This window comes from Bos javanicus, chromosome 11, assembly GCF_032452875.1.
Source record: "Bos javanicus breed banteng chromosome 11, ARS-OSU_banteng_1.0, whole genome shotgun sequence".
NCBI lineage: Eukaryota > Metazoa > Chordata > Mammalia > Artiodactyla > Bovidae > Bos > Bos javanicus.
Genome location: NC_083878.1, coordinates 100,435,902 through 100,450,599, shown reverse-complemented (window position 1 = coordinate 100,450,599; position 14,698 = coordinate 100,435,902). Strand labels below are relative to the sequence as shown.

Here is a 14,698-nt window from a genome sequence, read left to right as displayed (position 1 = left end):
GCAAGATTCTGATGGGATACTGCCTCCTGAGCCTCAGTTTCTCCATTTGTATTCCAGCAAGAACCATCACAAACCAGCTTTGTGAGGAAGATGAATATGCAGAGGAGAAAGTGCTTGGACCAGCATTTCTAAAAGTTTGCTACAGCTCCATGGGAGGTTATATAAGCTCTGTGAGAATTTTTTTTTTGGCTGCAGGACTTATCAGAACCTTGACTATGCAAGTGATTCTTGTGGGTCTCCAGGAAAATCGAACAGGAAGCCTTTTCCAGACTTATTTAAATCCTTATTTTTTTTCCTGGAGCACCTCATCTGACCAGACTTTTGGGGTGCACTCTTGGGAGACTAATAGCTGAAACGATTATCCCAACCATGCCGGGCAAGGCAGGATCAGAGATCACAGGCACGTGATGGACAGAGGCAGAAGCTGAGTTTCAGACCTTACCTGCTAAGAGGTAGGTGTTCTCTCCAGGGCTGACAGGCTCCTCCCCTCGGAACCAGCGGATCCCTGGTGGTGGGATGCCTGTGGCTTCACAGAACAGTGACAAGGGGCTGTGCAGGGTGGCTGTAACATTGGTCAGTGGGCCCAAGTCGCCAATGAGCTCTGGGGGCACTAGATACAGGGAAGAAGCCACATTCAGGATGCAGATGGGTGCTGTATGCTCTTTCCTACCTCCCCACTGGCCTCCCCAAGGATCCCCGACCCCCAGTCTCAGAGCTGCTCCCACTGAAGGGGGTGAGTGGTGGCCACATGCTGGACTCTGGCATCAGGCTGAGGCCTCAGTTTCCCCAACCCCTCAGAGGAACACCAGGAGAATCCGACAAGGACATGTGCGAAGCCCTTAGCTCAGACCCTGGTATGGAGCAAAACTGAGCAAAGGAGACAGAAATCAGAGCCACGGGGAACACAGACGGGACCCCAGACCCACACAGTAGAGTCCCATTCAGAAAGGAAGCCCCACTCTATCAGGCAGGGACAGGTCGGCGAGGCCTGGGGTCCCAGCAACGCTGGAGATATGATAAGAAGGCCTTCCCTAAAGGACCCCTGCCCACCTCTCTCCTTGTCTCTTCCCACTCCTCGCCTCCACCCTGAGGTATGCAGTAGGAGCTCAGTAAAAGACTAGAATCAGGAGGCTGTTCTAGCTACTCTGCTCCAGGCCTCCGCAGAGTCTGTTCCCTCTGTCCAACACTCTTCCTCTTACCCCAGCTCCTGATGAACTCCAACTTAGCCTTTACATTTCAGCTTTAAAAGTCACCTCCTACTGGAAGCCACCCTGACTTCCTAAGACAGATGACGGTCTAGCTGATCTCTTAGGGACGCCCAAATCCCAACATCACACACGAACCATGCAGAATAAAGACTGCCCAGAACAGAGCAGGAAAACAGCAAAGGAGAGAGAGAGTGAGGGACTTTCTGTGGTCCAGTGGCTAAGACCACAGACTCCAAATGCAGGGGGGCCCAAGTTTGATCCCGGGTCAGGGAACTAGCTCCCACATGCTGCAACTAAAGATCCCACGGGTGGCAACTAAGTTCTGGTGCAGCCAAATAAGTAAACAAATAACTTTTTTAAGTGGGGGGAGGGGAAGGGAAATGAGGGCTATTTGGAGCCGGTCCTGATTTTGAGAGCCGTGTTCGCAGCTTCCGCTGACAGCAGCATTAGCCAGAGGCCTGGCTCCTGGCAGAACAAGGAGGTGGCCCCCGGAACTCCGAGACGGAGGCTGCCTTGCCGCTTCCTGCCCTCCTCCCGAAGGCTGCGGGTCCTCACCGAGAACGGAGAGCGAAAACCTCCGCTCTGCCCTCCCGGCCTCGTTCTCGGCCACGCAGCTGTAGCGCCCGGCGTGGGCAGGCTGAGCCCGCTCCACGTGCAGACTCTGGCCGTGGTTCTGGAGCCGCAGGCCGGACTCGGGCCCCACGGGCCACCCGTCCCGCTCCCACGTCACCCTGGGCGCGGGTTTCCCTGTGGCGTTGCATTCCAGGCTGGCTTCCTCGTCCTGAAGCACGGACACATCCGCGTAGGGCTCCAGGGGGCCGGCAATCCGCGGGGGAACTGGGGTGGGGAGAAAGCAGGTCGGGGGTGGGGGCGGGGAAGGGGGGCCGCCGGGCACCACGCCTCAGGCCAGGCTCTGGGCTCGCCTCCATCTGGCATGTGTACCCCTGCCTCTCGCTGGCCGTGTGACCTTAGCCAGGTGACCTCACCTGTCCAGGCCTCCACTTTACATCTCTATAATGGGATCACCACGGTACCCCGGCCCCCTCTCCCATACCCTGGGAATCACGGGAGGACCTGCCGTTTGGACAATGAGCTCACAGCACGGTCCTGAAGATTTGTAAGGACTTTTCTTCCTTAGAAATCAGGGGCTTCTAAACAGTTGTTAGGGCTGGGGGTGGGGGTGGGGGATAGTTCCACAGGTGGGATTCTCCTCAAGACGTTGGATGGCAGTGTTCTTGGTTGTATTTTCTGCTGCTGCTGCTGCTAAGTCGCTTCAGTCGTGTCCGACTCTTTGCGACCCCAGAGACGGCAGCCCACCAGGCTCCTCTGTCCATGGGATTTATTTTCTAGAATGATTTATATAAGGCTGAGATATTTAATTTTATCCCGCATAGGATAGGTAGATGGAGACTTGAGTTTCCATCACATATAGGAATTTTATATCAATTTTACATTTCTTTAGTTTCCAGCTGTTTCAAGCTGTCGTTTCCTTTTTCTCTCTGGGCCATTGGGCGTCTCTTGGCATCAAGCTGCTTGCTCTCTCATGGTCAGGAGCTGTAAGAAGCTGACTTGGAGGGGGCAGTTAAAATGGCACTAATCTAAAGTGGGACAGGAGAATCCATCTTCTGTCTTTGCTTGGGTTTTGGGGGGTGAGGTCTGCCCTGCCAGGGTGCCTGGTTGCCCACCCTTCAGGCTGACCCCTTCCAGCCCCTTCCGCCTGGTCCAGGTCATCCCAGTCCGACTCACCATACACCACCAGCTGCTGGTCCTGACTGCTATTTCCGGCCACGTTGCTGCACTCACAGGTGTACGTTCCCTCCTGGGCTGGCTGGGCCGGTCCCAGATACAGCAGCCGCCCCACAGCTGACACCTGCGCAAGGCTGGCCCCCTCCCCGGGCAGGGGCTGACCTGGATGCATGAGAAAGAAGCCCCTGGTCCCTAGTCCTTCCACCTTGAACATCTGTCCTCCCATCCATCCTGGCCAACTCCTGCTCATCCCACAGATGCCCACTAAATGTCACTTCCACCAGGAAGACTTCCCTGAGCAGCAAATCTGATCCCAGAATCCCCTCTGATAACCCACAACTCTGAGCTTGTCCCCAACCCAGCTCTACCTACAGGTGGCATGTCTGAATCCTTCCCTGGCCTGGGCTGTCCTGGAGGGAAGACTCTGCCTCACTTTCCCCCTGGGGTCCTTGGAGGCTCTCCGGGGCCTGGCATATATTAAGGCTTAGTGAAGGCTATTGAGTAAATGACCCATCTGTCTAGCTACAGTGGTGAGGGAGGGAGACCAAGCAACAGGCACGCCTGGAACCAAGGAGACCCCGATGCAGGGAAGGATTTTGTAAGCCTGGAGGCGCTAACTTTCATCACCCTGCACCTGTCACGGAGGAGCAGCCCTCTGGGCTCTCATCATCCAGCAGCACGTGTCCCAGCCGGGGGAGGGGCCCGGGTGGCCACACGACACGCTTCCTCACTCTTACATTCTATTCTCTGTCCACACTCTCTCCCCTGGTGATCTCGGCTTGTCTTGTCACTTCCGGATTTATTCTTAGCCCAGACCTCTCCTCTGAGCTCCAGACACCTCTGGCTGACTGCCCATTTAACATCTCATTGGATGTCTAACAGATCTGAAAATTAAAATGCCGCAAACTCCCAGTCTGACCCCGTAAACCTGCCCTCACAGCCTCTCTATCTCGGTGATGGTAGCAACTCTCTCAATTGCCAGGCCAAAACTTCAAGTCATCCTCGACTCCTCATTCTCCTTAGCCCCTCATCCCAGCCATCAGGAAATCCTGCCAGCATCGCCTCTGAAATGCATCTAGAAGACTATGGCCACCTCTCAGTACCTCCTGGCTACCCACCTAGTCCAGGTGCCAGTTTCTCTTGCCTGGAGTCCTTGCGGAAGCCCCCTCACTAGCATCCTGCTCCCACCCTTGTTCCCAACGGTCTGTTCTTATCATGCTGGCAGGAACCTGCTAAGCACAAACCAGATTGTGTCCCTCCTTTTTCCAGACTCCTAAAACAGCGCATCTCACTCAAGGTAAAAGCTGGGATCCTTACAACAGCCTTGGACCCAGCCATCACAGCTCATGTGACCGTCTCGAGCTGAGTCTGCTGCAGCCCCGCTGACCCCTCTGTTGTTCTTCAACCACACCTGACTCACTCCTGCCCCAGGGCCTTTGCATCTGCTGTCACCTGCCTGGAATGCCTTCCCTACAGTCGTCTCATGTTCATCCCTCACCTTCTTCATGTCTGCGTGGTCAAATGTCCCTGACCACTCAACTTAAAATTGCAAATCCCACCGCTCCCCCAACAGTCTTCTCCTCTTTCTTGGCTTATATTTTTCTCCATAGCATTTATCACATCAGGTATTAAGTCATTTACAGGCACACCTCAGAAATAACACATTTTCAGTTCCAGACTACCACAATAAAGCAAGTATCAAAATGAAGTGAGTCACATGAATTTTTGGTTCCCTGGTGCATATATGTTGATACTATAATCTGTTAAGTGTGCAATATTGTGTGAAAAGAAAACAATGTACACAATTAAAAATATTTTAAAAAGCTAACCATCATCTGAACCTTCAGCAAGTCATAAACTTTCTTCAGTAGTAACATCAGAGATCACTGATCACAGATCACCGTAACAGACTTAATAATAACAATGAAGTCATAAATACTGTGAGCATTATCAGAATGTGACAGAGACCCAAAGTGAGCAAATACTGTTGGAAAAATGACACCAACAGACTTTTTGGAGGCAGGGTTGCCATAAGCCTTCAATTTGTAAAATACATAACACCTGTGAAACTCTAAACACAGTGCATTAAAACGAGGTATGCCTGTACTCGTTTTTCACTTATTACCTGACTGCCTTGATCCACTGATGCATTTCTAGCACCTAGAATGATGCCTCGCACAGACAGGCTCTCAATAAATACTATTTAAATGAATGAATTCCAAATATTCACTGAGCATCTCTTTTGTACCAGGCACTGCTAAGCCACTGCTGAATTCCCAGACAATGCCTCCTGGGGCTCAGGGATTCATGGAGGAGCAGACACTGAGGGACTAAGGTGGGTGACATGAGAAGTTAACACAGGGGCGGTGTCAAGGAGGTCCTCTCCCTAGACTGGGAGGGAGGTCAGGGAGGGCTTCCTGGAAGAAGAGACATCTGACGGGAGGCCCTGAGATCAGTCTAGCTCTCACTGGCTGAGAAGGGGCTGGAGGGGCGTGGGGGGCTTCTGTAACCAGCACCTGCACCCGTCTCCATCTCAGCCAGGGTTGGAAGCAAGGGCAGGGAGCAGCCTCCATGGGTGGGGCAGTGAGCCTGGGGCTCAGCCAGCCTACCGTCCTTCTTCCAGGAGATCTTGGGGAAGGGAACGCCCCGACAATCGCAGGAGAGCCTGGCGGGGTTCCCCTCGGTCACGGTTAGGGTGCGTGGCTCCCGCGAGGGGAACACTGGAGGGACTGAGTAAAAACAGAGCAGAGGTGAGGAGGGCAGGAAGCTGGGGACTGGGTGGGAAAGAGGCCCCGGGGAGAGGGCGGGGCGGGGGAAGGCTGTGTCCTGGACCCATTCAAGGCAGCACCGCCCTCCCCCTGGGCTTGAGAGCCAGCCCTGACAGACGCAGCGGGAAGGGACCCCAGCCCAGCCCAGCCCAGCCCGGGAGACCCTCACCCCAGACATTGAGGTTGTAGTGCTTCTCTGAGCGGCCCACTTGGTTCAGCGCCTCACAGGTATAGCGGCCCGTATCCCCCACCTCGGCTCTGTCCACCTGGCCGGGAGCAAAAACCACCCATCAGGGGTCCAGCGCAAAGATGGTGCCACATCTCTGTGACCCTGGGCCTGTCACTTTCCCTCGCCGAGCCCACGCTCCCACCTGGAACCTGGGGGTTGACAAACCAGTGGTAACACCCGCTGTACCTCTAGCACCGGGAAGTTTCTGGGAGCCAGGGGCTTGGTGGCCCTGCCAGCCTCACCCCACTTCACATCCATAGCCGTGTCCCAAGGGGCAGGCGGAGGGGGCCCTGTCTCAGGGGTCAGAGGAGCCGGGCTGTGGCTTTGAAGAATGAAAGAGGAAGGAGGGGGCAGTATTCCAGGCAGAGGAAGCCAAACTGAAGGTGCTCGGAGTTAGGAATGATCACATCACAAAGTGCAGGGGGCTGGGGGAAGGAGGAGCCGGCTGGAGCAGAGCGTGCTCCCCAAAAGCTTGGAGCTGTGCCCCCTTCCCCTAGCTGATGTGGATGAGCTGTTCTCTGGGGCAAGTGGGTCCACACAGGCACTCTCTGGAACTCTCCCGGCCAGCCCAGGAGAAAGGTGTCACCGTGCTCACAGGTGAGAGACCTGAGGCCAGAGAGGTCCAGACAGGAGGTGCCTGCAACAGTCAGGAGGGGCGGGATAAAGGTGAGATCCGGGCTCACTCTAGATGCCCCTTGACTTGCCGGGCCGGATGAAAGGCCTTAAATGCCCAAAGGCAAGAAGGCTTTCCAGCAAGGAGTGAAAAACGGGTGGAAAGCTTTGGGGGGAGGGAAAGGGCAAGAAAGACTGATGCTGAAGCTGAAACTCCGATACGTTGGCCACCTGATGGGAAGAACTGACTCATTGGAAAAGACCCTGATGCTGGGAAAGATTGAAGGTGGGAGGAGAAGGGGACGACAGAGGATGAGATGGTTGGATGGCATCACCAACTCAATGGACATGAGTTTGAGTTGGTGATGGACAGGGAGGCCTGGTGTGCTGCAGTCCATGGGGTTGCAAAGAGTTGGACACGACTGAGTGACTGAATTGAACTGAGCTGAAGGGGCTGAGAGAAGCTCCCAGGGCTCAGTCCTGGGGCTTTGCTCTCCATCCCAGTTTGGCTGGAAGCAGCTCTGCTGGGTCTGGGGACTGGATGGGCTGCCAGTCGAGATGAGCTGAACTGATGTTGGAGGATGCGTCCCCGCCCGCCCGGGTCAGGGCTCAGCTCTGCTCATGGTGGGGCCCTCCTTGGTGGCCTGGGAGGCCGCACACCTCCAGCAAGGCCTTGTCTGCAGAGAGGTAGATGCCGGGCCGGGGCTCCAGGGGGCGGCCGTCCTTGCGCCAACTCAGCACAGGAGGGGGCACAGCGTGGCTCCGGCACTCCAGGGCCACGGACTCGTTAGCCACGACAGACACGTTCTGCTCTTCTCCGAGGATGCTGGGGGGCGCTGCGGGAGGGGGCGGGGTGGGGGCTGTCTCAGGCGGGTGAGTCGAGTCACGTCCTGAGTCAGAACCTCCCCCTTCCAGCAGCCAGGAGCAAACACGGGGTCGGGGAGGTGCCGTGAGGATGGGGGCCACCCCCTGAACTGAAGCCCTCTGCTTCTCCCCTCAACGACCAGCAGAGGAGACCCCAAACCTCAATAGGATGGTGGGTTATGACGTCAATATTCTGAATATGATTTTGTACTTTACTTTTATAATTTTTTTAAAAAGAAACTTTAATCTTTATTTATTTAAGGTCTTAGACCAGGCCATGCACAGCATATGGGATCTTAGTTCCCTGATCAGGGATCAAACCCTTGCCCCCTGCATTGGGAGTGCAGAGTCTTAACCACTGGACCACCAGGGAAGACCCCTGATTTTGTACTTTAGTTGTATCAGATGTTACCACTGAAGAAAGGGCCCACCAGCCCACCTGTCCATGACAGGGGAGTTCATAGTTTAAGACATGGCTCGGGGGGGTCCGATGGACCCCTACATGAAGGCAGACGCAGTCTCAGGACAGACCTGGCACATCCATCCCCTGGGGATGCCCCAGCCCCACCGTCTTGAGCCTCCAGCCCGCACCCGGCAGCCTCCGGGGCCCGAGACTCACTGTGGACACGCAGGACGACGTCCCGGCGGTCCTCGCCCACTGCACTCACGGCCACGCAGGAGTAGCTGCCGGAGTCGGAGACCCGGGCACTGGCCAGCATGAGGACCCGGCCCCCAGGGAAGACCTGTACCCCAGAAGAAAGTCCACGGGCGATCCGTCCCCTTCACGAGCTGGCATTGCTGGCAGGTGCGCCTGGGCAGCTGCCCAGGCCCCCAGAGCCCCCCAGCAATGCACTGGAAATGCGAGGCATACCCGAACCTCAGAACCTCTGCTGGCTGGTGGGCAATTCTATCGGCCCTGAGAAAGGGTCCCCTGGGGAGTAGGGCTGGGGCTGGGAGCCCTTAAGATATGGCCAGTCCCCAGGTATAAGATACACAACAGATTTCAAAGGGTTTGTACCAAAAGGAGAAGGTAAGATGTCTGGTTAATGACGTTTTATAATGATCACTTGATACAGTGAAGCTTTTTGAATATACTGGGTGAACTAAAATGTATTTTTTATACAGCAGTTTTAAAAATATTCCCTTTTTATATAGCCAAAGGGTATCCTGTTTGTTTGTTTCTTTGTTTATTCATTCATTAATTTTGCCTGCGCTGGGCAGCTTGCAGGATCTTAGTTCCCTGACCCGGGATCAAACCCCTGGCCCTTGCAGTGGAAGCACGGAGTCCTGATAACTGGATAGTCAGGAGATCCCCTAAAATGTATTATTAAAATTGGCTTCACCTGTGTCTTTTTACTCAGTCTAATGCAGTTACTAGAAAATTGTAAATTATATATTTGGTTCCTAACATATATTACATTAACATTATGTTATGTTCAGTTCAGTTCAGTCACTCAGTCATGTCCGACTCTTTGCGACCCCATGGGCTGCAGCACGCCAGGCTTCCCTGCCCATCCTATGCATAATGCAATGTACGTTATGTTACACTACGTTATATTATGATTATGTCTTATATTGGTGGTGGGCCTTGTTCCTGGAGACCACCTGGCCCCGACTCCTTTTAGCTGCTCTCCCTCCTCCCTGCAGCCAACCCATCCTGGGCCATCACTGTTGCCCCCCCACGGCGGTCCCAGGCCCTGACCTGCGTTCCCAGCATCTACTGAGGCACCAGAGAGGTGAGCTGGCCCCCCCCCACCCCCACTGACCTGGAGACCGGCGGTCCCTGCAGTGGACACGGGGTTTCCATCCTTCAGCCACATCAGCATGGGGCTGGGCACCCCGGCGGCGTCACAGGTCAGCCGCACCGGGCTGTGGAGCAGCACGGGGCCCGGGAGGCTCGGCGGCAGCGTGATGCGCGGGGGCACTGCAGGGCGAGGGCGACACGGGGCACGGGTTGACCCCGCTGAGGGTGAAGCGGGCAGGGCCCCCTGGCCGGGCACCCCCGCAGGAGTGCATGGCCACTGACGAAAGCTCAGGGACAGCCACTCCCAACACGGGCAGGGCACGCCCCGGGTCTCGAGGCTGCTTGTTTCATCCTTCCGACCCCACAGATGGGAAACTGAGGCTTAGAGAGGGCCAGTGGCCTACCCAAGGTTGACCCACCAGGAGCTGGCAGAAGCAGCCCTTGAACTTGGGCCTCCTGGTTACCGTGAGGTCATCATCATTGCTGATGGCGTAGGGGGTCACAGGGGTTGAGAATGCCTGTTAGGGTGATCAGTGATCTTTGATGTTACTATGACTCACCCAAGGCTCAGATGATAGCAGTTTTTAGCAATAAAGTACTTTTTAATTAAGGTATGTCCATGTTTTAGACACAGTGCTATTGCACATGTAACAGACTACAGTACAGTGTATATAGGACTTTTCTATGCACTGGGAAGCCAAAAAACTCATGTGACTTGCTTTATTTTGGTATTTGCTTTATTGTGGTGGTCTGGAACCGAAACTGCAATATCTCTGAGTTGTGTCTATACCCAATAAATGTGGTTGGATAGAAAATGGACAGATGGAGGAATTGATGTTTGAACAGAAGAACGGTTGGGGGATGGACAGCTGGATGGTTAGATGGGTGGGTGGGTTAGATGGGCAGAGAATTGAATGGTTGGTTGAATCAATGGATGGACAGTTGGGTGTTTCCATGTGTAGATGGAAGAATGGATAGATGAATGGATGGATGGATAAATGATAGGTGGAAGGAAGGAAAGATAAATGAAAGGAAGCATGGATGCACGGATGATTGATGGGTGAATGGGTGATGGATGGAAGATAGGAAGGATGGATGAATGGATGAAGGATGGGTGGTGGATGGAAGAAGGGAAGGATGGATGGATGAGAGATGGAGGAACAGACAGGGACAAACGGATAAGCAACAACTCTGGGGACAGATCCCTTTAGTCCTGAGCAGCTCACCATTGACCCGCAGGCTGTACTGCAGCTCTGTGCTGCCCACCACATTGGACGCCACACAGCGGTAGCTCCCGGCATCAGAAAGCTGGGCTTGCTCAATGAGAAGAACTCTCCCATCAGTTGACACCATCACTCTGTCCCAGGCAGAGATAGGCTGGCGGCCCTTAAACCAGGAGATATCTGGAGAAGAGAAGAGAGATGCAAGGGTCCCTGCCAGCCTTTCAGAGTGTGCCTGTGTCCTGTGCATCCGAGGGGGGCTTCCAGGGTGCCCATATGGTGCGACTTTATTTCAGGCACTGGAGAAAGCCTGAAAGGAAGATGGATGGGAGCAGAATATGGCAGTTGTCTGAGATGGAATCGAAGGCAGAGAGGGACACAGGCTGGAGCAGCCAGGAGCGAGAACAGTCAAAGCCAGCCTGGCCCCTTCACATCTTACTCCTGCCAGGAGACCACCCATGAGGCAGATCTTTAAAAGAGAATACAGTACACCCCAAAACAGCAGGCTCGTCATTATGGATGGACTGTGAGTAGATACATGGACCCCAGGTTCATAGCAGCGCTATTCACAATAACTGAGATAAGGAAATGACCTAAATGTCCATCGACAGATGGGTGGATAAAGAAGATATGGTACATATATACAAGGGAATATTACACAGCCATGAGAAAAGAACAAACCAATGCCATTCGCAGCAGCATGGATGGAACTAGAGATTATCACATTAAGTGAAGTAAAGACAAATACCAGAAAGAGAGAGACAAATACCATATGATATCACTTATATGTGGAACCTAAAATATGATACAAATGAACCTATCCATGAAACAAAAACAGACTCACCGACATAGAGAACAGGCTTGTGGTTGCCAAGGGGGCACAGGGGAGGGAGAGGGATGGAGTGGGAGGCTGGGGTCAGCAGATGTAAGCTATCATGTATAGGATGGAGAAGCAAGGTCCTACCGTACAGCACAGAGAACTATATTTAATATCTTATGATAAGCCATAATGGAAAAGAATATTTATAAAGAATGTACATATATGTGTACAACTGAACCACTTTGCTGTACAGCAGAAATTAACACAACATTGTAAATTAATTGTACTGCAATTAAAAAATAAAGTTAATAAAGAGATTATAAATAAATAAGGACCGACTGTATCTTCAACTTGCTTCCATCCTGCCAGGGCCCATGCCAGAACAGGGTTCCCCCACGGCAGAGGGCCAATAGCTCCGGGGCTCACTACCCTAGGCAAAGCAGGGTTGCCATGGTTCTGATGGGGGACAGGAAATGGACGGTCTTCCTAGGCCCATCCTGTCTGCTGGGCATTTACACCCAGTCCCAGCTCCCAGACCTTTCCTAAACTGCTGGTCTAGAGAAGATTCTCACCCGCCAGCCTAGGGGCAGCCCCATGAATCCACGAACTCAGCAGAAATCCTGCAGGTTTGTTTCAGACACCAGGGCAAAGGCTCTGGGCCCTGGTGTATAATGGGCATGAGATAAAGAGCTGTTGAGAAGGACAAGGGGAGCGTGGGGGAGGGAAGGGGAAGGTCTGCTGATTTCATCCTCAGCCAGAGCGGTACCTGGAGCCCTGGCTGACCTCTTCAGATGGGAACTGGGGTTGGCTGGAGGTGGCTTTCAGACAAGGGGAGCGGTCTTACTTACCAGGAGGGGGCACGCCGGAAGCCAGGCACTCCAAGGTCACGGAGGCATTTTCTAGCACCGCCTTGTTGACCAGACCCGGCTCGATGTTGGGAGGCACTAGGGGAGACAAGGAGATCCTGGCTTTCCGGGTGAGGCTCCAGGCAGCTCATCTCAGCCACCCTAAGACCCCTCCCCAGCCTTCCCAAGGGGGCCTGGGCAATAAGGCACCCCAATGGCTCACGTTTGCTGATTAAGGAATCCCCTCCTGCCCAAGAACAAAGGCCCTGGGAGGCAAGCTTTATTTCAATCATACAAGGATGACCCTGGCACCCAACACCCCCCTCCCCCCAGGAGCAGCCAGCATCAGGCACAGTGGCGAGGTGGACCCCAGGGACCCCAGGCAGTCATGAGGGGTGACAAGGGCAAGGATGTGCCCATATACCCAAGGACCTAAATGAGCCCTCAAACGCATAAAACAAGCAAAGATACAAATGAACGAGAACAGGCTGTCCACTGAAAGTCTAACAGAAAGCAATCAAAAGGAAGGCTTCCCTTGTGGCTTAGTGGTAAGGAATCTGCCTGCCAATGCAGGAGACATGGGTTCGATCCCTGGTCTGGGAAGATCCCACTTGATATGTAGCAACTAAGCCTGTGTGCCACAACTACTGAACCTGTGCACTAGAGCCCGTGAGCAGCAACTGCTGAGCCTACATGGCCACAACCACTGAAGCCCACGTGCCCTAGGACCCATGTGCCACAAGAAGAGAGGCCACCGCAATGGGAAGCTGACCCCAACTAGGGAGTAGCCCCTGCTGGCCCGCAGCTAGAAAAAAAGCCCATGCAACAAGGAAGAATCAGACAGCAAAAAATAAATAGATAAATAAAATTATATATATATATATACACACACATATATAAACAACCAAAAGGGACCACAGTAAATGACTTTCTACTTATTTTATCTTATTGGCTGCACTGCATAGCGTGTGGGATCTTAGTTCCCCAACCAGGGATCAGACCCATGCCCCCTGCAGTGGAAGCGTAGAGTCTTACCCATTGGATCACCAGGGAAGTCCCATCAACATCTAAAGTTAAGTATGTGACATTGATTTTAGGACCCCCAGCCATCTCGGACCTCTGGCGGTGGCCCCGCGGGCCCTCAACCAGCCAGTCATAGTCTCCTTACCTAACACCCTGAGCATCACTTCCTTCCTGCTCTCCCCGGCCAGGTTAGTGGCGACACAAGCGTAGGTGCCTTCATCCTTCAGGTCCACCTTCTCGATCTGGGGGGACAGGAGGAAGAGCAGGTGTGTAGCAGGGAGGTGGGCAGGGCCCGGGGTCAGGGCAGTCAGAGCGACACTGGGATATGGCGAGGGGACAGGCCACCGCTGACCCCAGGGCAGGAGAAAGTGAGGATGGGCACAAGCTTGGTTCTGGGGTGGAGTTCTGAGCCCTGCTTTCAGATTCCAGAGGATTCCTCTGATCTTGGGGGCTACTCCCCTCCCCCAACTTTCTCCCTCTGGCCACCCAAACTCTGGGGACATGGTCGAAGCTAAGGGCTCCCTTCCTTCTTCAGACCCAGCACCCCAGTGTCCACTGAGCATTTCCAGGATAAATAGACATTGTTTGTTCTGCCCTCAGGCTGCCAGGGCCCGTCTTGGGCTCTCCAGGACCCTAAAAAGCAGCCACTCCACCTGTGCAGTTGTCCCACCAGCCCTGGGGCCCTTGCACATACCTGCAGGCTCCCCCCTGAGGCTGCCAGAGCCACCCCATCCTTCCACCAGCGGAGGCTTGGGGTAGGCACCCCAGTCCCTGCACATCGGAGGGTCACAGGCTGCAGGAAAGGGGCTGTGATGTTCTCACCCCCAACTATGACCACCGATGGGAGCTCTGGGCAGAGGAGAGGCAGGGAGGCCCAGTCAGGTTCAGGAGGGGTGCAGTGGGCACCCAGAAACCTCCTCAATGCCTGGGTAGTGAGGGAGTGGCCTTGTGGGGCTGACCTCTAACTTCCTCCCACTCAACCCTCCAGACACCTGGCCTTGTGGGGAAGAGCACTAGGCTGGGAGCCAGCAGAGCAGGTCTTTCCCTTTGAAATTCTCCCATCCACCATCCATCATCTATCATCCATCATAGATCCATTCATCCATCCATCATCCATCCATTCATCTATCATCCATCCATCCACTCATCTATCATCCATTCTTCCATCATTCATCATCCATCCATCCATCAACCATCCATCCATCAACCATCCATCTATCCATCCACCAATCATCCATCCCTCATCCATCTATCTAACCATACATCATCCATCCATCCATCAACCATCCATCTATCCATCCATCATTCATCAACCATCCATCCATCATCCATCCATCCACAATCCACCATCCATCCATCCATCTACCATCTATCTATGCATCATCCATCCACTCATTCATCCTGCATCCACCCATCAACCATCATCCATCCATCCATCATCCATCTATCCATCCATCCATCATCCACCAACCATCCATCCATCCACTATCTATCTATCCATCATCCATCCATTTATTCATCCATTCATCCATCATTCATCATCCATCTATCATCCATCCAACAACCATCTATCCACCCATCATCTATCATCCATCATCCATCCATTATTCATCATCCAT

General features: G+C 53.7%; 1 protein-coding gene across 2 annotated transcripts in view; it reads right to left on the bottom strand.

Moving 5' to 3' along the window:
* The window catches only part of HMCN2 (hemicentin 2), a 177,898-nt gene that overhangs the window by 63,509 nt on the left and 99,691 nt on the right, over positions 1-14,698 (bottom strand). For both annotated transcript variants that reach the window (XM_061433841.1, XM_061433842.1), the window contains exons 35-46: positions 13,774-13,928; positions 13,225-13,321; positions 12,060-12,155; positions 10,398-10,574; positions 9,194-9,351; positions 8,047-8,170; positions 7,224-7,399; positions 5,892-5,988; positions 5,564-5,683; positions 2,955-3,116; positions 1,764-2,045; positions 443-610 (exon numbers count right to left, since the gene is read on the bottom strand). In XM_061433841.1, coding sequence (XP_061289825.1) covers positions 443-610; positions 1,764-2,045; positions 2,955-3,116; positions 5,564-5,683; positions 5,892-5,988; positions 7,224-7,399; positions 8,047-8,170; positions 9,194-9,351; positions 10,398-10,574; positions 12,060-12,155; positions 13,225-13,321; positions 13,774-13,928 — 1,812 coding nt within the window. The remainder of the gene's footprint in view (positions 1-442; positions 611-1,763; positions 2,046-2,954; positions 3,117-5,563; positions 5,684-5,891; positions 5,989-7,223; positions 7,400-8,046; positions 8,171-9,193; positions 9,352-10,397; positions 10,575-12,059; positions 12,156-13,224; positions 13,322-13,773; positions 13,929-14,698) is intronic.